At 56.7% G+C, this 22,062-nt stretch overlaps 2 protein-coding genes across 9 annotated transcripts; one reads left to right on the forward strand and one right to left on the reverse strand.

Annotated features, from left to right (window-relative positions):
• The first annotated feature begins 11 nt into the window (after positions 1–11).
• On the forward strand, positions 12–5,097 carry IRF3 (interferon regulatory factor 3). The gene is made up of 8 exons (XM_019741528.3): positions 12–218; positions 969–1,141; positions 1,828–1,999; positions 2,086–2,156; positions 2,779–2,968; positions 3,073–3,453; positions 4,225–4,340; positions 4,841–5,097. The coding sequence occupies exons 2-8, from the start codon at positions 977–979 to the stop codon at positions 5,006–5,008; spliced, it is 1,263 nt and encodes a 420-aa protein (XP_019597087.2). The 5' UTR covers positions 12–218; positions 969–976; the 3' UTR covers positions 5,009–5,097.
• A 1,072-nt stretch (positions 5,098–6,169) lies between these two features.
• On the reverse strand, positions 6,170–21,501 carry SCAF1 (SR-related CTD associated factor 1). Of its 8 annotated transcripts, XM_074316085.2 has the most exons (12): positions 21,373–21,501; positions 20,625–20,832; positions 17,736–17,849; positions 17,431–17,488; positions 16,622–16,716; positions 16,246–16,346; positions 16,042–16,157; positions 10,589–13,408; positions 9,816–9,898; positions 9,383–9,601; positions 6,839–6,967; positions 6,170–6,597 (listed from the first exon to the last, which is right to left on the reverse strand). In XM_074316085.2, exons 2-12 carry the CDS (start codon positions 20,691–20,693, stop codon positions 6,406–6,408), a joined length of 3,996 nt encoding a protein of 1,331 aa, XP_074172186.2. In that variant the 5' UTR covers positions 20,694–20,832; positions 21,373–21,501; the 3' UTR covers positions 6,170–6,405. The 8 variants fall into 8 exon arrangements, with proteins under 8 accessions (XP_074172186.2, XP_019597082.3, XP_019597085.3 ...); XM_019741523.3 differs by having other exon boundaries at positions 20,625–21,478; XM_019741526.3 differs by lacking the exon at positions 21,373–21,501 and having other exon boundaries at positions 20,499–20,636.
• Positions 21,502–22,062: the final 561 nt, after the last annotated feature.

Raw genomic sequence — 22,062 nt, forward strand, 5'->3', positions numbered from 1 at the left:
GACGTCAGAGTTGTGGGTGTTGCCTGTTTGGAGTTTGCTACGTAGATGATGATGAACTGGTTTTTTTCCCAAGAAATCGATAGGAAAGAAAGCCCCATTGCTCAAAAGCTCAGCTGACGGGAAGGGGGAGCGGGTGTATAGCTGCGAGTTCGAGACCTCCTGGACCCCAAAGACAGTTGGCCCCGGGCCCCAGCACCCTGCGCGCCGGGTCATTCTAGGTAGGTAACACGGAAGAACTGGCTAGTTGAAGGCGTCCGGGAGTGAGGAAAGGATGGGTCTGCCATGATAATGGAGAGGGGTTCTGTGTACTCTGGGGAAACTGAAGCAAGAGAAAAAAGTGAAGCAATGGTCGGCGTAAAAAACTTAGAAAAAGTAGGGGGGAAGTGGGAAAAGGAGGCGTCTACACTGGTAGATCTAGGGGAGAGATCTGCAAATGGGAGGCAATCCACTTTAGAAAATGGGGCCATGCCCTGGAGGAGGGAGGCTGTCTGGGGGAATTGTGGATCGGGGGGTGGTCTACGGTGGAAATGGGTGAAGGGATCTTATGGGTGAAGGGGGAACTGTGGAAGGGGGTCTACACTGGGGTAAGTCCGTAAAGTGGAGTTCTACACGTGAGTAGCGTCTGCTGGAAGGTTCCAGCGTGGAAGTGGGGGTATTGCATTGAGTGATGGAGAGGGAGGGGTTTACAGTGGAAGAGGCAAGGGTCTACGCTGGCGGAATTGGGGGTTGGGGTAGAGGGTCTGCACAGAAGCTGGGGAAACGAAGAGGATCTAAAATGGATTTGGGAGGGAGTTCTCGCTGGATTGAGGAGCCTCTCTGGAGGATGGGAAGAGGCCTGTTTTACTCCAAGAAAACATAGGGGAGGGATCTGCGTCGTGACCCCGTAAAAGGGCGGTCTGGGAATGGAACCCTCAGGCCGGGTGGGCCTCGGAGCTTGCCGGCGCCCAGGAACTGTCCCCTGTGCGTAGGCCAGACCATGGGAACCCAAAAGCCGCGGATCCTGCCCTGGCTGGTATCGCAGCTCGACAAGGGACAGCTGGAAGGCGTGGCCTGGCTGGACCAGAGACGCACGCGCTTCCGCATCCCCTGGAAGCACGGCTTGCGGCAGGACGCCCAACAAGAGGACTTCGGCATCTTCCAGGTGGGAACCGAGACACCAGAAACTTGAAGCTGCCAGAGGGCGGGGTGGACTCCGTTGGGGGAGGGTCGAGAAGGCGGTGTTAGCATGTGTGGGGCGGGCCCGCGCTTATGGTGCCAGGTGGAGGTGAATGAATTAGAATGGAAGGGGGCGGGGTTAGTAGGAAGGCGAACTAGTATTGGATAGCTGGCAGGGTTGGAGGGGCCTCGTTCCGGGAATAGAACTGGGGAAGCGGGGTTAGAATGTGAAGGAAATGCATCCCAGGGGTTCAGGGTTTGATGGCGGCGGGTCTCTTGGATGTAGAATTCTGGAAGCGGGTCTTGGAACGTTAGAGGCCAGACTGGGCCGGAAGCCGCGGTTATTTACCACCAAATTAGAATACACCCGTGGTGCTAAACCGAATTAGAGTTCGAGGGGGCGGGGTTATTATTACAGAGGGTGCTCTGGGACAGGTGGTAGCAGAGTTAGACACCGAGTAGCATTAGCACGTGGAAAGCTACTCGTTATGAAAGGTGGAGGCAGAGGGCACTTGGGGCACAGAGAATCTGAGCATTTAGGGATGGAACCTTGCCAAGTTAGAATGTGCCAGGGGAGAGGTCCATGTTAGGACAAGAGGAGGCAGGGTTAGGACTCCTGGGAGCCTGATCTAAATCATCCTCCCCACTATCCTGGTGTCACTGGTCCCCCAGGCCTGGGCGGAGGCCAGTGGTGCCTACACTCCTGGGAAGGATAAGCCTGACCTGCCCACCTGGAAGAGGAATTTCAGATCTGCCCTGAACCGGAAGGAAGTGTTGCGTTTAGCTGAGGACCGGAGCAAGGACCCTCACGACCCACACAAGATCTATGAGTTTTTGACCTCAGGTGTGCTGGAAGTGGGGCTTTTCATGGAGGGATGGGATTTCAAGAATCCCCAGAACCCCATCTCTACTCACCACTTTTCTCGACAGGAGTTGAGAACTTTCCTGAGCTGGACACCTCTCCAGACACCGATGGCAGATGCAGTATCTCTGACCCCCAGGTAAGAATATGCTCAACCCTCTTGCCCTGTCTGTGCCCCATCCCCTTTCTGCATCCTCACGGACCTGCTCAGGTCTCATTTTCTCCTCATGGACCATTGTTCAAGCCTCCTCTCCGGCCTCCCTTCCCTCCCCCACCTGACCCAGAGCTGATGCTATCCATTCCCTGCTCACAGCCCTCCCATGGCTTCCCAGCACCCTCAGAAAAATCCATTTTCACCAGTCATTCAAGGCCTTAACACAGCTTCCATTGCTTACCGTGCTTTGCAGCCTCTTGGGAACTGAGAAACTCCCTACCCTTGACCTTGTTGATGCCTCTGCCCAGGAGCGTCCCCTCTGAAATTCTGCCCAGTCTTCTCTGCCCAGGTCTTGCTTACATGGAGCCAGATCGTTGGGCTGGAATTAGCTGCTTCCCTCCGGCCATCGTAATGCCCAGCATATATCCAAGTATATATTTTGCAGTCTGCGCCCATGGCTGTCTCTCTCCTGGGCTGGAAGCCCCTTGAGAACAAAGCTCAGGACTGTCTCCTCTCTGGGTGCCCACATTGCTGAGCACAAGGCCTGGTCCATGGGAATTCTCCAGAAAATACTGTGGAAATGCCCGGGTCCTTTTTTTCTCTCCAGGAAGATATTCTGGAGTTACTGAATGACATGGCCTTGGTCCCAACCCCAAGTGAGGGGTGCTTGAGCCTGGCTGTAACCCCTGAACACCCCCCTCAACCCTTGCTGAGCCCCAACTTAGACATCCCTGCTCCCTACCCAAACTCGGAACCCCCTGAAAACCCACTCAAGCAGCTATTGGTGCCCAAGGAAGGTGAGTGCCAGCTGTGGGGTGACAGGGGCTGGGGCTTGGGTGACCGGCCCCCTTATACTCTCTCAATCTCTCTCCCCTTTCATATCACTGCTGTTGTTGCTCAGAGTGGGAATTTGAGGTGACCGCCTTCTACCGGGGCCGCCAAGTCTTCCAGCAGACTGTCTTCTGCCCGAACGGCCTGCGGTTGGTGGGGTCAGAAGCAGGGGATGGGACACTGCCTGGGCAGCCAGTAACACTGCCAGACCCCGGGGCGTTCCTGACAGACAGGGGCGTGGTGGGCTACGTGAGGCGTGTGCTGAGCAGCCTGGGCGGGGGACTTGCTCTGTGGAGGGCAGGGCAGTGGCTCTGGGCCCAGAGACTGGGGCACTGCCACACCTACTGGGCCCTGGGCGAGGAGCTCCACCCTGACAGTGGTCACGGACATGATGGTGAGGTCCCCAAGGACAAGGAAGGAAGCGTGTTTGACCTGAGGCCCTTTGTCACAGGTGAGTGGGGCAGGGCCTTAGCTCTGCTGTAAAAAGAGCGGGGTCCTGGTGGTTAAAAATTCTGGAGTCAGGCCTTTTGGGATCCTGCTGCTCTACCTGCAGTTTAACCTGGGGCAAAGGACTGGACTGCTCTGAACCTGTCAGGTCTGAGGACTGACTCCTCTCCCCTCCTACCGGCCTGGAGCTGGGAGGAGGCCCAGGACCCACCGTACAAAAGGTGCTCAGGATCATCAGCATTATCACCAACGAAGGTAGACAGCCGCAGGGAGTCCCTTAGGGCTTGGCTACCCAGCAGAACTTTCTTTGCACTGTCCAGTGTGGTATCCACTAGCCATATGTTGCTACTGAGTAGACCACAGTGAGTGCAGCTGAGGAAGTGAGTTTTAAATTTTATTGCATTTTAATTAGTTGCAATTTAAATAGTCATGGTGGCTAAGGACTACATATCAGACAGTGTGGCCTTAGGGGGTTAAAAAGCAGTGACTGTCAGCCACCTTCAGAATCACGGTGTATGCTTGGGGGCATGGACTCCCTTCCCAGGCCTGTTTCCCAATCCTGAATGGGGGAGGCTGAGGCAGGTCTTCCAACCCTACCCTGCTGAGAGGGAAGAAGAACTGTTTGTGCCAATGGGGGGACTTCCCCCAAATCAGCAGCCCTATCTGTGATGGCAGAGGGTATGTCAGGGGAGAAAGTAGGGTATTACTCAGGTTTTAGGGGGAGGGGTGGGCAGAGGTCTTCTTCCCATCCCTGACTAGGTTCTTGGGCCCCCAGATATGATCGCCTTCATTGAAGGAAGCAGACGCTCACCACGCTATGCCCTTTGGTTCTGCATGGGGGAGTCATGGCCCCAGGACCAGCCGTGGACCAAGAGGCTCTTAATGGTCAAGGTACCTGCAGCCCTGTGCTCCTGGAGCTGAGGGGTGGATCTTCCAGAGGGAATAGGTTGCTCCCAAGAACAAGTCCCAGAAGCCCCACTGAGAAACTAAAACGTCTAAGAGTCTCTGAAACCACCATTCCTCATCCCTAGGAGCTACTGGGTGTCCTTCCCATGGCCTCACCCCCGCCCTCCAGCCTGTTTTGAGCTCTTGAAACCATGTGGGAGTTGGTGGACTACAAGTCCTAGCATCCTCTGTGAGGACCATAAGTTGCTCAATTCTAGGTTCTTAGAACCTCTCCAGCAGCCTCTGCCCTAAGTAGGAACCTCCTCCGGCCTCCCACAGTTGTGAATATGGGAAAACTACAAGTCCCAGCAGCCCTGGGCCTAACAGTTCACTCTGGATTGCGGTGGGGGCTGCTGGGAGTTATAGTCTGCTCAACCCCACCCCCTACAGGGAACAGTGTTGGGGGCTTTCTTCACCTGACCGTGTTTCTCTCCTACCTCCTGCAGGTTGTTCCCACGTGTCTCAGAGCCCTGCTAGAAATGGCGCGTTTAGGGGGTGCCTCCTCACTGGAGAACACTGTGGACCTGCATATTTCCAATAGCCAACCACTCTCTCTCACTTCGGACCAGTACAAGGCCTACCTCCAGGACCTGGTCGAGGACATGGATTTCTAGATCACTGGGCAGGCCTGAGCCCTCACTCACGGGTACAGGCTCCTTACCCCTCCTCACCTCAACCAATAAACTAGTTCTTGCCATAGTCACCACTTGTCTGGTGTTTGGTGTTCCCAGACCAGCCCTGACCCAAGCTGGGCATTATTCCTCCTTCAGGCCTCAGTTTACCCACCTGTGTAAGCCACCCACAACCCAGGTGCTGACTGTATAAAGGCCAGACACTGTGTACGGGGCAGCTGACATTCATTACCTCCTTACCTCTTCCCAGGGACCTGGTGAGGAGGTGACAGTCACCTCCATTTTACAGATGAAGACACTGAGGCTTGGAGAGGAGCAAAAGTCACAAAGTAGGAAACACAAGCTGGGTAGAATCCAGGTGATTTCAGAGCTGCTGGTCTCTGAGAATCCCCGTCTTGCCTATGGCCAAGGTCCAATAAGCAGAGAGCTCCTTGCCTGGACTGTCCTGTCTCTCGGAGGCCTTGGGTCCCCTCCCAACTCTTGCTGAGTAACTTCAGTCGAGTCCCTTCCAGGCCGTGGGCTCCCCTCTACATGGGGCTGGGACGGGCAGTTGTGAAGGAGCTCTATGTCCCACCACGGGAGCCTGCACACCCCAACGACCTGGCACTACCAGGCCTGGGTAATGGGATGGACCGAGGCCAGCACCACCCTGACTCACCATTTGGTCCTTACTGTGTCTTCATTTCCCTTTCCATCTCAGGAGAGCAGATTCAGTCATCCCAGCCTCATAGGACCGGTAAAAACACAATCTAACTCAATGGGGAACAAAGATCCTGTTTCTGGGGTACCTCTAAGGCAGACAAGTAGCACCCAGGTGCCCTGGGCTTGGAAGACATTGACCAGGTGTGCCTGGGACCCCCACGTCCCATCACCACCACTTTCTGTCAACAGCAACAGATTACTACATACCAGATAGAGTTCTAAGTGCTTCATCTGCCTGGGTCTTACTTAATTCTCATGACACCCACTTTACAGATAAGGAAACTGAGGCCCAGAGAGGGGAATGCAATTGCCCCAAGCTATACAGTCTGGTCTCCTAGCCAACCACCCTCAGACTTGGACTAAGCCTCCTATGTGTCCCTCCCCCACCCTTTCCCAAATTGGTCTCTGAAAAAGAGGGCTAAAATCATGGGGCTTAGGGAGGAACATTTCATGAAATCTTTAATGAAACTGGGGGAAGGGCATGAATGGGGAGGAGGGTGACAGGGAAAGGCTTGTGGACATGGGAAATGGGCACAGGAATGGGCAGGGGGCTCTCCTCTTCCCCACAGCAACCCTCCCCCAATCATCCCACTGACAGGGGAGGGAAGTAGGGTGGCGGAGCCATAAATACGTCCAGAATTTCAAAGAGGCAGAGGAGGGAAGGGGGGCTGGGGGTCTCAGAGAGGGGGCAGGGGCAATCCTGGACCGCCCTTATCCGGGGGCCCTGGCTCCTTGGGAGGCCGTGGAGGCCCTGGGGGGTCTCCTGGCTTGCGGCCGTGCTTGCGGAAGTAGCGGTAGCGTTGGACATAGGCGCGCACCAGGTTGCTCACCTTCACCGGGTTGATCTCCCCACTTTTGCTGTGGCAGATCTGGGGAACAGGGGCAGCTGCGTTCACTGCCCGCCCCCCAGGACATGTCCCCCTAGACTGCTGAGCACAGCTTGGGACTGGGGTGGGAGTCGCTCCCCCAGTGTCCGGGCCAACATCCCTATTATCCCAATGCCACCAAACAGGCCCCAGACTGACCCTCCCCACCTGCGTCCACATGTCTGCACACGCCCATCTCCCTTACATCCTCCGCCCACCTGTCTCTGTCCCTGTCTGGGCCCACCTTGTGGACAGCCTTCCTCAGGATGTCCTTGTACTCCTCCTTGGTGATGTCCTTTTTCTGATAGTACGGCTTGATGGCCAGTTTCACCTCCTCCACCGCCCTTTCCTGCGTGTGCAGCTTCTTCAGATACTGGCGGGGATGGGACAAAGGGATAACAAAGGCCAGATGAGTTCCTACAGAACCCCCCCGCCTCCATTCACCTGCCTGCCGGCTGGCCCAGCCTCCTTGACCACCTTACTCCTGGAGGTTCAAGTCGGGCTTAGGGTCTGCCCTGTGCTCCTCTTGCTGAGATCACTCCAGACCACAGGCCAGGCCTGGGCCTCTGAATGTCACTGAGCATGTCCTCTAGGCTAGACTCTGGCCATCCCAGGTGGCCATGACCATGACACGTGTCCCCTGCCCTTACAAAGTTCAATCTGGTGGGGAGAGATATTAGCCAAGCAGTTAGGACTGTTTTTTTTTTTGTTGTTTTGTTTTAAAGGTTTTATTGGGGAAGGGGAACAGGACTTTACTGGGGAACAGCATGCACCTCCAGGCCCCCTTTCCAAGTCAAGCCGTTTTCCCCTCAATCCCAGCTGTGGAGGGTGCCGTCCAGCCTCAAGCCGCCGCCCCCTCAGTCCTAGCTGTGGAGGGTGCAGCTCAGCTCCAGGTGCAGCCGCCGCCTTCTAGTTGTAGGGGGCACAGCCCACCATCCCCTGTGGGAGTCGAACCAGACTCCCGGCAACCTTGTGGTTGAGAGGACGCACCCCAACCAACTGAGCCAGCCGGGAGCTCAGCGGCAGCTCAGCTCAAGGTGCCGTGTTCAATCTTAGTTGCAGGGGGCGGAGCCCACCATCCCCTGCAGGACTCGAGGAGTTGAACCGGCAACCTTGTGGTTGAGAGCCCACTGGCCCATGTGGGAATCGAACCGGCAGCCTTCGGAGTCAGGAGCATGGAGCTCCAACCGCCTGAGCCACCAGGCCGGCCCCCAGAACTGTTTTAATCAGATTCTCCAGGGCTTATTCTCATTACAGCAGAACACATGGCAAAGCTTTTCAGAGGGGCATTTACAACACTGTCCTGGCTCCTGAGTGGACAGAGGGGTTGAGGGGGACTGGAGCCGGGACTGGTTAGGAGCACAGTGGAGGGGGAGGGAGGTGAGCCCTGGGGCGGCTGGCGGTTCAGAGTTCAGGTTGCGGAGCTGGCTCGTTTGTGCTGGAATCCTGCCTGGTTCTACCTCTATGCAGCCTGGACGAGGGACCAAACCCCTTTGTGACTCACTTGTAAAATGAGGACAGTACTGGTGGGGAGGGCGGAGGCAACAAACATGGAGGCCGTAGCAAAGAGCCAATCGAGGGGAACAGCAGCTATTCAGAAAGTGACGGCCATGGGGACAGGACAGGGAGCAGCTGAGAGATCCTCAAGCCCACTGGGCTGGAAGATCTGCACCCGCTTCAACCTCAAGTGAAACCTTCGCAAAAGCCGCTGAGCTCCCGGATGGCTAGATGAGCAGGACATCTAGTAGGAGGGCACATTCAGACCAGAGCCAGGCCCTCTGTCATGGAGCCCCCCAGGCACAAGGGACAGTCACCCTAAGAACCAATCCTGGGGAGGTCACCCTCCCGAGGGCCAAGGGAACATGGGAACAGTGAACTGAGGCCTGGCAAGGGCCGGACACTCCAGACACTGACGAGATGACGAGAATGTGAACTGGCAGCTGAGCTCTGGGCTGCTGGGCAGCGCCACGGCTAGGATAGCCACCGGCCACCCTGGAGTCCTCAGGCCTCCCTCAGGAAGTGGATGTCCCCCGCAGCCATCTCAGATGCAGCAAGGGAGGACAACAGGCAGAGAAGGGACCAGGGCAGCCTCACTGGCTGAGGAAGCACCCGCTGCTGCTCATGTGGTCTATACTGTCCTTGTCCTGCAGCCCACAGCATGTGCCATGAACCAATGACCATCCAAGCTGTACCTCTGTCACCATTTCTCATAAGGGGCTTTCTATGAGGTTTATTCTGCGTTCTTCCTGGTACCGTACAGTGTGCAAGGGGTGGGCAACGCCATCAGCTGGCAATAGGATGTTGGACCATAACAAAAAGTGTCTGGACCTGACCAAAAGGAAAACAGCCCAGGAGCAGCCAGATGTAATGGAATAAAAACCTGTTTGTATTTGCCCAGCACTCATTCTTTGTCCCTCCTTCTAGGAAATACTTGATGTTTGTTTGTAAGCCACCCTCTGCCTTACACAAAAACATAGGGAGGAAGGGAGGGAAGGAGGAAGATGGGTAACCAAGGGAAGACTGTAGTGGATGTGTGATGTGGGCATTTTCTATCATTATCTGTAACTCCCTATCTATATATGTATATACACGTGTAAGTTTTAAAAAGTCCGCCCAGCACCCATTTCCTGTTCATCCACTAGTTCCTTACAATTTAACAACTTCAGCTTTTTAAAAAAAATCTAAGACCCCATCTGCTGGTATCAGTCTCTGCCATTCTCTTTGGGCCCCTGCATCCTGTTCTCTGCAAAACTGTAACCATCAACCACCCCTCCCAAGCCCAGCTCACCTTGTCTGTGTCCCCACGTCCCTCAGAGCTGCTGCTGCCCTCTCTCTTGTCAGACGCTGCAGCCAGCCCAGTGGGGGTGGGAGGGGTAGAGCCGCAGCCGCCCAGGGGAAGGCTGCCAGGGAGCAGGTAGCTGGAGGGGCCAGGGGGCAGACCCAGAGAGGTGGGCACAGGAGCTGGTGTCACCCCTAGACTGGAGGGTGGCTTTCTGTGGCTGAGGATCTGTGGAAGAGGTTGGAAGATGAACAGAGGTGGAGGGGAAGAGGGAACATGTACCCCTATTAGTCCCACCCTGATTTCCCAATAGTCCTAGGGGCAACAAGCTCCTCTTCTGGCCAATACCTTGCCCCAAGGCCTGCTGGGAGTTGTAGTTCCTCCTACCCGAAGCGGGAAACAAGAGAAGGGGCTGCAGGGACTCTTCCCCAGGGGACCCCACCTGGTTGGTGGCCTGTATCAGCTCCTGGGCCTTTGCTCGGCTCGCCAGATTGGCTTCTTCCATCTTGAAGAGAAGTGCAGTCACTACAGGAGGCAGAGAGTTGGTAACAGGGAGATAGGGGGTTGACATGAGAGGAGATGGTGAACCTTACCTCGCCACCTGCTGCCATCTCCCACCCTGGGCTCTGAACAAGCCTTAAGGCCTAAGGCTAAGAACTAAGAAAAGGGGGACTCGGCCACTGGAAGACCCACCCCACACCCGCATGTTCTTGGGACTAGACGTGTATGCTTGTTGGGGGAGGGATATGGCCAGAGTCACTCAGTGACAAGGTGTGGCAGAAGTGAGATTCTGTCTCCTGAGCGCCTTGTAGCCAGTCCTAGTCTCTCTCCCCGCCGTGGTCTGGCCGAGATTCCTGCCATTCCCCCCAGGGACACTGCTCCCTGCTTCCCCCACTCTTTCTGGTCCCTCCAGGAAGTCTATCCCAGTTCACCCCTGGGAGGATCCCCAGGACACATCCCATTCCTGCAGCCTATGCTGAGCTGGCCGCCGCCCTGCTCCTGTCTGCCCTGTGCTCTGCCATCACATCCTGAGACCTACAGGCCTCCTGCACAGACCCTGATCGGCCCTCACCAACCTGTGGCCTGCCCGGTCTAGGTCACTACGTACCCACCCTTTCCAAGGCATCCCCACGGTCTCCAAGTCTGTCCCCCTATGACCTCATCTTCCCTGATCTTGTCCAGCCTGGCCTGCCCAGCACCCCCAGGGACACTTACAGGCCAGGACACCACTGGTGGTGCAGTCCACACCAGCAGGCAGGTTCCAGGGCATGGGTGGGGGCAGTGTGGGCAGCTGGGAGACACGGGTAGCTGGCCCGTCCTCTGCCCCCGAGTCACCGGCTGTGGACCCTGCGCTAGGGGCAGTGCTTGGGGCAGCTGCGGCCGTGCTTGTGGCTGTGGTGGTAGCAGGCTGCTGTTCCTCTTCCTCCTCCTCCTCCTCCTCCTCCTCTTCTTCCTCCTCCTCCTCCTCTGCCCCACCTCGGACCCCAGTCTCCTCAGTGGCCTCTTCGGGCAGAAAGGAGACCTCAGGTGTCTTACAGCTGCTATCCACAGTCTGTGAGTCCGGTGTGAGTGCAGGGGGTGGAGGGGCTGCCTTGGGCGGTGGGGTGCTGGGGGCCTTGGCTGCCCGCTCCTCCCCAGACCAGGATGTCTCCTCAGCCCCCTTGGCTCCTGCCGCCTGGCTGCAGCTGTCAGCCTTGGACTTCTTCAGTGTCACAGGGCCACCAGTGCCGCCACCGCTGCCCCCACTGCGGACTTTTTTCCTGGTCTTGGATGGCTTGGTCTTTCCCTTGGTCCCCTTGGCTTTCTTGGCCCCAGCCTTGGCCTTGACCTTGGTCTTTTTGGGCTTGGTGCTGCCCGGAGCTGCTTTGGCCACCTCAGCAGGGGCCCGCTCGTCAGGCTTGAGGAAAGGGGAGCGGCTCTCACGGTCACGACTGAACTTGACTCCAATTGAGCCCAGGCCGGCCGACGCCGCTTCCTTGGCCGGAGTGGTGCTGCTTACGCCCTCCCGGATCAGCACCGCCACCTTGGACTGCAGCTTCACTTTCCGGGAGGAAGAGGACGAAGATGAGGATGAGGAGCCTGAGCCGCTGCTGACTGGGGGCTTGGGCGGGGGCCCTGAGGAGGGCGCCGACTCCTTGGGGGGCCGGGCCTTCTTGGATGACCTGTCCCTGTCCCTATCTCTGTCCCTGTCCCGGTCCCCCACATCCAGCGCCTTCCGACGGGATCCCTTCTCCCTGGAAGAGGAGGAGGACGCAGCCCCAGCGCGGCGCCGGTCCTTCTCACTGCTCTTGCCACCTCGCTCCTCGGTGCTCAGTCCCTCTGAGTCATACATTACCTCGCGCTTGGGCGAGGAGGCCGGGGCTGGTGAAGGGCCTCTGGGGTCGGTTTTGTCTGGCCGGCCCACAGTGATGGTCCGCTTGATGGCAAAGAGATCGTGGTCCGTGAGGTCCTGGATGGAGGGTGGCACGGCCCCCCGGCGGCGGCTGTCACGCTCCCCGCCCAATGAAGTCGAGCCAGACGGTGGCTGGGCTGGAGCAGGGGCCTTGTCACTGTCCCCTGACCGCTTCTCACCCCTGGACCGGGAGCGCTTCTTCTTCTTCTTGCTGCTGCCACCTTCCCGGTGCTTGCCACGGTGCCGCTCACGCCTTGAGGAAGATGAGGAGGAAGTGGCTGGGGGCGGGGAGGCCGAGCGCCGCCGCCGCCGCCGTCGCTTCTCCCTGGACCGTGATCTGCGGCTGCCCCCACGGCGGCGGTCAGGGCTGCGAGAGCGGCGGCGGGCAGAGCGAGATCTCGAGCGACGGCGGGCGGACGATGAGGCATGGGAGCCGGGCTTGTGGTCCCGGGAGCGGTGCTTCTTGGAGTCCCAGGGAGAGGCCGGAGTCAGCGGGGCAGGCGGCACACCAGCCGAGGATGAGGCAGCCTCCTTGGCCTCTCCGCCGCTGCGCTTGCGCTCCCGCCGTGACTTCTTGCGGGTGGGTGGGCCAGTGGGGGCAGCGGCAGCGGGGGAGGGTGAGCGCTGGCGGTAGCGCTCCCGTCGCTGGGTCAGGATCTTGCGACGGAGGTCCAGGCCTCCCCAGCGTGCGTCCGTGGCAGGGGGCGCAGGGGCTGGCTCCCCCAGGTCCACCTGCAGGGCGCCCTCGCCATCAGACTCAGCGTGCAGAGACAAGAAGTCGTCCCCCTCAGGGGCCCGGGGAGCCGGCGGTGGGGGCGGGGGCTGGGCCACAGGGGTGGCTGGGGCTGCAGGAGGAGGACGGGCAGCACGGTTGCTGGCCCGGAAGAGTGAGAGTGCCATCCTGGGCTCCTCCTCCGGCTGGACAATCTCACCCTCCTCAATCTCTGAGTCCCCAGGTGGAAGCAGGGGAGGCGGAAGGGCAGCTCCACTAGCTGTCACCACCTCCACAGAGACCTTGCCTTCCCGACAGGTCTCCGCCTCAGTCCCCACCACAAAGACACGCCTGCGAGTGGCTCCGTCAGCCCGCGTAGAGTCCGCCTGCGGTGGTGTTCCAGGGGCTGCAGTTGACTGTGGGGGCTGGGGGTCCGGGTGGGGACTCTCGTCACCTGGGAAGTCCTGACTCAGGCTGTTGTCATCGTAGATGCCTGCCAGGGTCTCAGAGATGCGGTTGATGCTCTGGGACAGGCCTTCCTCCTCCTCTTCCTCCTCTTCCTCCTCCTCTTCTTCCTCCTCCTCCTCCTCCTCCTCTTCCTCCTCTGGTGAGGGCGTCCCCGCAGATGAGCTGGGGTTGGAGCCAGTGGGCTCAAAGGGGTCGTACTTTTGCTCCGGAGCGGGTGGTGGGGAATAGGCCTCGTCGGTGGGGTGGAAGGGGTCATAGATGTCGAATCGGGGGGCAGGTGGGGCTGGGGGGGCAGGGGGTGGTGGGGGGGGTGGAGGGGAAGGGGAGGATGATGAGGGGGAAGGGGAAGGTGAAGAGGAGGCAGAAGAGGGGGCAGGGGGTGGGGCGGGGCCCCCGTCTCCAGTGCCCAAGGTTAGGAGGTGGCGGGCACAGGAGGGTCGAGAAGAATGAGACTGGGGAGAAACTGCAAAGGAACAGGAGAGACAGAGAGCCGTAGTCAGGTGCACATCCCTCCTCCCTGTGCCCCAGCAGAGGGGGCCACAGGCAGACCAGCACCCATCCACGCCCCCGCACCCCACTCAGCACTCGCTGTACCAGCAGGCACTGCCCCCAGTGCTTTACATATGTCAACTTGTAGGATGTTCGGAACAACTCCACACCATAGGTTCTGTGACCCGGGGGTCCCAGGAGGAAACTGAGGCACAGAGAGCTGTGGTATCTTCCCCAAGGGCACAGAGACAGCAGGGAGGAGTTGGGGTGCAAACTCGGTCAGTGTGGCCCATGAGCCTGCACTCCTATATCCTGAGACAGATACTGCCCCGCAGCCCACGACTGCCCTGACTGCCAACGGCAGGAATGTTACCACGGAGGATGCAGGCCAGGGCAGGAGAGCCAGGGTTCACACCTCTGACCGCCTGTATGGCCAAGCTCGCACCTGCTGCGCCCACTGCCTCTTGCGGGAATTTATCTCATTTTATAGCGAGAATAATGGGAAGCTGAGAAAGTGAAGTTCCCTCTCCAGAGCCAGGAATGGGCAGAGCTGGGGCGCACTGACAGCCGGAGTCCCCATCCCCCACTCTTCCCTGTGCAACGAGCCCCACCCACAGGACTACATCTGCTCAGGACCCGGAGACAACACTGACTAGTGACAGGGATGACCCGTGCTCACTCCTTCTATGGGCCAAGCATCATATTTTCCTAGGTCACCTCACCCGCACTCCTGAGACCCTGCTTTCTAAGTACTCAGTGCCACCAAGTCCCACATGAGGCTGAACCTCTGGGGGGTGGCCAGGCTAGGACTCGGACACACACGATGGAGTCCAGAGGCCCCTCTGTCAACCACACATAACTGCAAGGACCTGCCAAGGCAAGGATGCCAGCATGGTCATGTGGATAGTGCCAGCTCTAAAGCCACTTCCCAATCCAGATCCCAGCTGCCAACCCTCCCTCCTGACCCAACTGTGGGCAAGTCACTCAATCTCTATCTGCCTCAGTTTCCTCACCTATAAAATGGGGTTCGTGCATTCATTCAATACATTTTTATCAATCATCTATCTGTGCCAGGTGCTGTTTGGGGTACTAGGAATAGAATGAGCAAACAGACAAAAATCCCTGCCTTCAAGGAGCTCACATTCGAGTGGGGAGAGAAATATCAACGTGCCAAGCGTAGCGTCCGCCAGCTGCTGAGGGCTCTGGAGGAAAATAAAGCAGGGGATGATGATGATGGGAGCATTCAGACCACACAGGGATCAGAGGACCAGATGAGCGGCTGCACAGGAAGAACCAGACTGCACCTGGCACCGCGAGAACTTGGTGAGTGTGAGCGCCTGCAACCCTGGACGTTATCACCACCACCTGAAACAGTCTACAGACTAGAGAAGTCTGGAAAGGCAAGCCACCCGCTTCTTTATATAACTTTCATATGGGGTAGGATTATGAGTTAATTTTCTTTTCTTTTCTCTAAGTTCTTAACATTTTCCAAATGAAGATCAATAAAAGACTTGGAATAAGGACATAAAATATAACCCCTGAAGACAACCACTGTGTTCTAGATACATCTATATCACTTAAGGCCCAAGATCCAAGTCCGGCTCACCATCCGCTTTTCTAATAAAGTTTTCTTGGAATGCTGTCCTGCCCATTTGTTTCCTTAGCGTCTATGGCTCCTGATTTTACTAGAAATGAAAATACTTTTATGGGCCCTAGGCACCATGTCCCCTGAGCCTAATGGACGAGTCAACCTGTAACTATAAACAAAGGATGAGGAAACCATGAAATGGCTGAGGGTGTGCCAGCCACGGTCTGCAGTGGGACAGTGGCTCGTAGCGGACCTACTGCTAGACCTGCGCCTTCCTCTCCTCGCCACCCCTCCCCAAACACGTATGTACACGCAAAAGGAAGTTTGAACCCAGGGTTTTCATTGAGGTCCCGGGGCCCAGCAGAAGCAGCATCACCAAGGAATTGGTTAGAAATGCAAATTCCCAGGCCCCACCCCAGACCTGCTGAATCTGAAACCCTGAGGGTGGGCCTGGAGACCCGTGTATTAAAAGGTCCTCCTGCTGCTTCTGGTGCCCGCTTAAGTTTGAGAAGCTCTGCTCTGCACATGGGCTCGCCACTGTGTGGGGTTGGGGGCCAACTTTCGCTTGGGCAGCTGCACATCACAGAAGTGAACAACTCTGGCTTTACTCTCAGAGGGACCCAGCTTGGCGCTCAGGGCCCAGGACCACCACTAAGCAACGGGCTGTGTCACCTCAAGCAAGCCATTTCCCTCCTCAGACTTTTCTCCTCTGGAAGACGAAGATGCTAAGTGCTCCCGTCTGGAGACACAAGTCCCCACGCAGCGACCCTGATAGGCAGAGCCCTGGACACTGAGTCCCTCTTGTGTGCTAATTGCTCCCACGTGGTAGCCATCACGTTTTTACTTTTCGTAATCTATATATACGTATGGCCTTTACTGCAGTGTAATAGGGGAAAAAAAACATGAAAATAAATGAGTTTGTCTAAATGGCACGATTATTACTATTACTTCTAACAATAGCTGACTCGCACACAAAGCCAAGGCTGCCGCCTGCCCAGCTCTGCCCTTGTCCCACATACCTGTTTTGCCCGTCCTCCAGGCCCTGAGACGGGGCAGCAGGCTGGGCACAGGCAGAGGGATCGGATCCCTGTCCCCGATCCGGACCTCAGCCACCAGCTCCAGCATGTCCTCGCTTCTGCAAGACAGAAGGGGTGAGTGAGCCTCAGGGGTGCGCCCAGCTCCCAAACCAGGGGCTCTCCCGGTCCAGCTACCCAGCTACTCACTCGCCAGGCCGCAGGTCCAGGTGGCTGGGAACCCAGGTGTCTGGAGGATCCAGGACGTTCACCAACCCTGCCAGAAAGCTGTCCGCAGCTATGTCCAGCACCTGGAATAGGGAGGAGGAGCTCCACCCTGTCCCTGATCATGTGAGGACCCACAAATCCCATTTCCCCAACCCCTAACCTCCTAAGAAAATGCAGGGATCCAACCAATTCCCTCGGCCTGACTGCCTCCAGGACCCAGAGCCTGGCCCCCAAGCCCTCCAACACTGCTCCTGATCAGCACCCCAGATTCAGGAGTCTATAAGTGCCCAACCCCATTTCCCCATCTCCGGGATCCACGCCTCAATGCCCTTCCTCCCCTGGCTCCCTCCTTACTCACAGTAGCTGTGTCAGTTCCTCCTGATTCCTGGGAACGGGACTCTGACCGTGGGCTCCGGCAGCGCCTCCATCGAAGGCCATGACACCGAGAGCCATCTAGAGAGAGATTTGCATGGGGACTGAGGACAGGGACCTAGGTAGAGAAACCCTGTGGGGCAGAGAAAAAAGGAGCCTGCCCTAGCTCTTGATAAGGGAACCACGCCCCTGCCTGCTCTGTCAGCCTCTATCCACTGCCTCCTAAGTAGGGTTCCAGACAGACTTCCTCGATGCCCTTCTGAGGCTCCAACTCCCTCACCCCTCTGTCCTCCTAGCTGTCCTCAGGATGAAGTCCTGACAAGTCAGCTCAACATTCGAGCCAGGCTGTGAGCCGGTCCCAACAAACCTCTCCTGTGTCCCCTCACACCTGCTGCCCACCAGCCCCTAAGAACCTCAGTTCAGTCCTGTAGTGCACCCCTGTGCTCGTCTCCACCTATCAGGCCTTCTTTTTTACCAGACAACTCTCACACGTCTTTAGAGACCCAGTTTACCTGTTGCCCCCTCTAGGAAGCCTTCCTGGACTCTGTCCCCTAACCTAGCTGGGCCTTCTGCCGTCTCACGGTACCACAGGCTACCTCTGTGCCGTGATCGTGCCTCTCTCCACCAAACTGTAAGCCCCTCCAAGGCAGCCACGGGGGGTTTGACCCATTTCTGGCTCCCATGCCAGCACAAGAGTGGCACCCAGGAGGCCTCAGAAAAATGCATATGAATGAAATTGGGATAAAGAATGCAGAGATGGGTCAGGGAGCTGAGAGGAACCAGAACCCATCGTACCTTTATCATTCGGCAGATCCCCCTGCAGGGAACTTCCCACAGCCTGCTGAATGGCCCGCTAGAGAAAAGATGGGGGTGAAGGGGGTGGAAAGAAAGGGTGGCAGTCAGGGGACTCGTGCAAATGGTCACAAGCTCTACTCCTGGGAGACAGGCATTCTAGACACCCTACAGCCAAACTCAAACCCTTCAGAGGAGCCAAGAGTACAGGCCCCCAGCCCCACCTCCCCCTAAGGCCCAGGAGTCGGGCCCTGGAATCCTGACTCCCAGCCCCTCCTCCCTTGGCCCCAGATGTCTAGCAGCCTCACCAGGATAAAGGCAGTAGGAGAAAGCGTAGGGTCTCTGTCCGGCGGACCATCGCCCCGATCTTCACCCGACTCTTCTGTTTTCCCTCGAGACTCATCTTCTTCCTCCATGATCACCTGGAAGTTGAGGGGGTGAGTTTGGAGTTCAGACAAACAGGGCTGTGGGGTAGGGTGTGGGGTGTGGAAGGGGACAGAAGCAGAGGACAAACACAAAGACCTCAAAGGCCTCCACCATTGCCTCAATCAGCATCTTCTTCAGTATCCCTCCTCTCCGCCACCTCATCCCGGTCCTTGGGAGTGTACGGGGTCCAATGCAGATACCAGAGTGACTAGAGCGATTCTCTCCCCTGATCTGGATTTCAGCTGCCTCCTCTGTTGAAGGGGGCCTTCCCAGCCTATTTCAACACCCCACCCCCCCAGTTCCCACCGCTTCCCCCACAACCAAACTTAAGACCTCATTGGCCCACTTTCATGGGAGCCAATACAATGCCAAGATTTTTTTCTGTTGAGTTGTGATTTCAAACAGTGTGCTCCATAGTCTCATGCACCCACCTTTCCCAAACTGAGGTACGTGCCAGTGTGCTGGGTGTATCTCAAATATGACACAACTTCCTAAAGCATCAATTTTCCTCGACGGTGAGGAACCAGAAACAATTTATTTATATATACAATATAAAGTGGACCCATGATAATGTGATTTACAAAACCAACATGCCACTTTTGAAATGAAAACACTAATTTCAGAAAGGTGTGTTGCCCACCAGAACCCCTGGGGACATCTGCCTATGTCCTGTCTGCCCATTGTGTGAAAGCATGGCTAAAGGCTTTTCGATGTCACAAAAAGTCATAGATTATACTAAAGTTTAAAGGTCATCCTTCAGACTGGGGGTTGTCTTAATTGGGCTTCAAACAACAGGAATATTTCAGCTGTGGGATTGCCAGCGACCATCAAATCTGCTACTCTGAAACAACAGCCGGTCTCAAAGTTTCTAGAAAGCTTCAAATCCCTAACCCCCAACTCAGTGTGCTTATCTGTATGTGGCACAATTGGGGTGTCTACCTCAGAGGAAGGCTGCAAGAATTGAAAGGAGACACTTCTGCCACAGTGTTAGCATAACCCAGTGTTCAATACAGAGTAATAATAATAATCGTTATTAGCCTTTAGGGCCCAGGTTTCCCCCCACGTCTCCCCAACTTCCCCAGCTGTATACCTGCAAAGAAAAGTCCTCTGTCCTGGTCTCCCTTGGACCAGATGTTCAAGCTTTGCCAAAGTTCCTCCATACAGCCTCCCAGCTCTATAAGAGCCTGAGGTTCCTTCCCTAACTCCCACTGACACCCACCCTGATAAGGCCCTAAGGACAGTTCCAGCCCTGGAGCTGCTCACCAGCACCTGGGGGCGGGGTGGGGGTAGGAAGCACAAGCTACAGTGACTGTCACATAACAGAAGCTTAATCAAGGTCTGCTGACTACACACAGATCCCAAACCCTCTGCAGGTATGAAGACGCTCCCTTGCCCACACAGACATGCCCCAGGCTCTGCAGATACACCCAAGGCTCCTTAGGTCTTTTCCATATGAAAAGGCCCTACAGACATTGATAGATCTCTCTAGATCAGTGATTCTCAAACTACAGAGTCTGACAGCAGTATATTGCTTCACAAATAGCTTGCTATAAAAAGTAAATCAGATGCAAAAAATAATTCATAATACATCACAAGTAGTAAGTGGAAATATCAATTAATGGGACGTGGGTATTAACTTAAATACATGTCGGTGGGTACCGGGCCTCAATGAAAAATGTATTTCTTGCTATAGATCAAGGTCAAAAGAGCTTGAAAAGCATTGTACTAGATGATTCTATAAACTTTCCCAGACTAATGCCATAACACCAGGGCAACACAAAATTTTAAAATATTTTTCATCTCAATTACCTTCTAAAGTGCAATACACTTGAGCTCAGCAAATTTTCCAATACTCTCCTTTGTCTTATTCTCCATCTGATTATATGGCCCCAAACAGCATTCGAATTTGCTGCAGGCACACTCAAAGCCACCTAGATGATTCCAGGTCCTTTTAACTGCTCCAGCCCCCTGTCACCCAGATTAGACACCTCCCAGATGATGGAGACCTCTCAGCACATCTCAATATTTGCCTCCCTCCCTTGGTGAGCACATCTCACCTCTACAAGACTTTCTAAACCAGGAAGTTCTTTCAGGCCCGCTAAATGGCCCCAGACCCATGTAGGTGAGCGGCATCCTCACGTCAGCCCATGTAGACACTTCCCAGCCCCAACAGACATACCCCAGGCGCTATAGATGGCTCTGCAGAAACTCCTCAGCTCTTGCAAACCTCCTTCACCCCTGGGATATATCTCAAGATCTCAGGTTGGCCCCAGAACCCTCTGAACAGACCCTAGCCTCCAGTCAACCCATAAAGACGATCAACAGTGCCTACAGAGATGACCCAAGCCGGCTATATGATGGAGAGCAGGCGCCAGTTTCGGTCCAGACCCTGTGGACGTTCCCAGTTCTCCAGGGGATGCTCCGTAGGTGGCCCCCGACACCCAGAGACACGTCCCAGGGCCTTGAGAAGGCCCCCCGTTCGGCACCAGGTTCCACCGCCGCTGCCGGGCCAGAGGCCACCCCGCTAAGTCCTCCAGACCCTGTGGCGTGTTGGAGAGGACCCCAGGACTACTAGCGACCCGACTCCGCCCCGCCCACCCCCATAGGCCTCAGCCCCGCGGCCCGGACCACCGCCGCCATCTTACCCCGCCGCTCGGGCTGCGGCTCCGGCCCCGGCGCGGGGCGGGGCGGGCTGGGGCGGGGGGTTCGCTAGCGGAGGGAGGAGAGGGGCGGAGCTAAAACGCCGCCGAGCTTGCCGGGACTTCAAGTACCGAGCACGGTGCCGTGAAGGCTGGTGGGAAGGCTGCGGACTCAGTTTCCCAGAAGTCAACGGGGCACATGGGCAGGGGTGCGCCGGGAGGCGTAGTCCGCGCGTCGCATCCGTCACGCGGGCTCAGCAAGGAGGTGAGAGGTGAAGTGGGCGTGGTTGCAGTAGCCCGCGATGAGGCCCCACAATTCCATGCGTACGCGCGGAAAGAGCTGCGGAACAGGACGTGACGTAAAGACCACTCAGCCGGACAGATGCAAGGGAATTGTAGTTCCGCGGAGTGAGTAGTGAAAAAAAAAAACAACTGTCCTGCCTGGGAGCTGTCCCGCCCACATTGTGGAGATCCCAGAATCCCGATCCCCCCCGTCCCCTCTAAATTTAGAACCAAGAAGCCTTGCCCCACAGCCTCCTTCATTTGGGTCCGAAAAGTCCAAATTCCTATTCCTCTCACTCGGCAGAGGAGTCCGGACTCCCATTTCCCTCCTCCTTCCTTATATCCAGGAGTTGGGCCCTCAGGCTTTTCCTCCCTCAGACTATTTCTGGTCTTAAGCTCGTACTTTACATGAACACAAGTGTTCGGGTTCCCCATCTCAATTCCCTCGAGACCCAGAATTCTGGGTTCCCAGAACCTCGAACCCCGGGACCCAAGAATCTGACTTCCAGCTCCCTCCTTTACGAAACATGGGTAGTCCTAATAGTAAGGACCCCCAGATCTCCTCCCCTCCGGGATACGGAACTCCAGGTCTCCAGACCAGTTCTCTCCTACGGAGCTTCCTTCTTCAAAGATCCAGAAATCCTGGCTCTAGGCCCTTCATGACCCAGGCGTCCCGGCTTGAGCGAGCTGGCTCATGGATTAGGAATGCAGTGATCTCACGGCCCCTCCCAGCCCGGTTACCCGGCTGTCCCCCTCCAGGGCCCCAACTCCCCTCCCAGTCTGTCTTCCGCTTGGCTGGGACAGCGGCAACCGGAAGCCTGGGTCCCTTAGCGGGCGGAGACTCCAACATCCAGCCCAAAGGCCCGGGTCGGCAGTTTGGCTCAGATCCCAGGACGGAGGTGGAGCTTCCCCTCAGGACCTGCTCACTTCCTCGGAGCGCGCCTATATACGGCCGCGCGCGAGTCGGCGAGCCCCGCCTACTAGAACAAGGCCTCCGGGAAAGTGCTTTGAGAAGCTGCTTCACAGGATTCTTCATCTGCATAGCCCCTCCCCGAACAATCTTCCCGACCTGTCTGCCGAAAGAATGAGAGCTCTTATTAGCATAGCCCGCCCCTAAACGGCCCGCCTGCCCAGAGCGCGTGGAGCAGCTCTGGGTGAGCACAGTTCTCTCATTAGCATATCCCCACCCCTCTCGGAATTCCCCTTAGTGGCGAAAGTCGTTCCCCTGCTTTTATTAGCATAGCTCCTCCTTTTCCCTGGCCTTACCTCCTCCTTAAGTGTCCCGAGA

This window comes from Rhinolophus sinicus, chromosome 8 (genome assembly GCF_057876585.1).
Source record: "Rhinolophus sinicus isolate RSI-liver-muscle chromosome 8, RSI-T2T, whole genome shotgun sequence".
NCBI lineage: Eukaryota > Metazoa > Chordata > Mammalia > Chiroptera > Rhinolophidae > Rhinolophus > Rhinolophus sinicus.

Bases quoted from the DNA above. Each gene is read 5' to 3' on its own strand.
- IRF3 (XM_019741528.3), top strand. From the start codon at position 977: ATGGGAACCCAAAAGCCGCGGATCCTGCCCTGGCTGGTATCGCAGCTC. The intron at 2,157-2,778 runs GTAAGAATATGC...TTTTCTCTCCAG, and splicing joins GCAGTATCTCTGACCCCCAG to GAAGATATTCTGGAGTTACT. The intron at 3,454-4,224 runs GTGAGTGGGGCA...TTGGGCCCCCAG, and splicing joins CCTGAGGCCCTTTGTCACAG to ATATGATCGCCTTCATTGAA.
- SCAF1 (XM_019741523.3), bottom strand. From the start codon at position 21,209: ATGGGGAACCCGAACACTTGTGTTCATGTAAAGTACGAGCTTAAGACC. The intron at 17,850-20,624 runs GTACTTGAAGTC...CTCAACTTCCAG, and splicing joins CCTTCACGGCACCGTGCTCG to GTGATCATGGAGGAAGAAGA. The intron at 16,347-16,621 runs GTGAGTAAGGAG...TCCCTATTCCAG, and splicing joins GAGGAACTGACACAGCTACT to GTGCTGGACATAGCTGCGGA.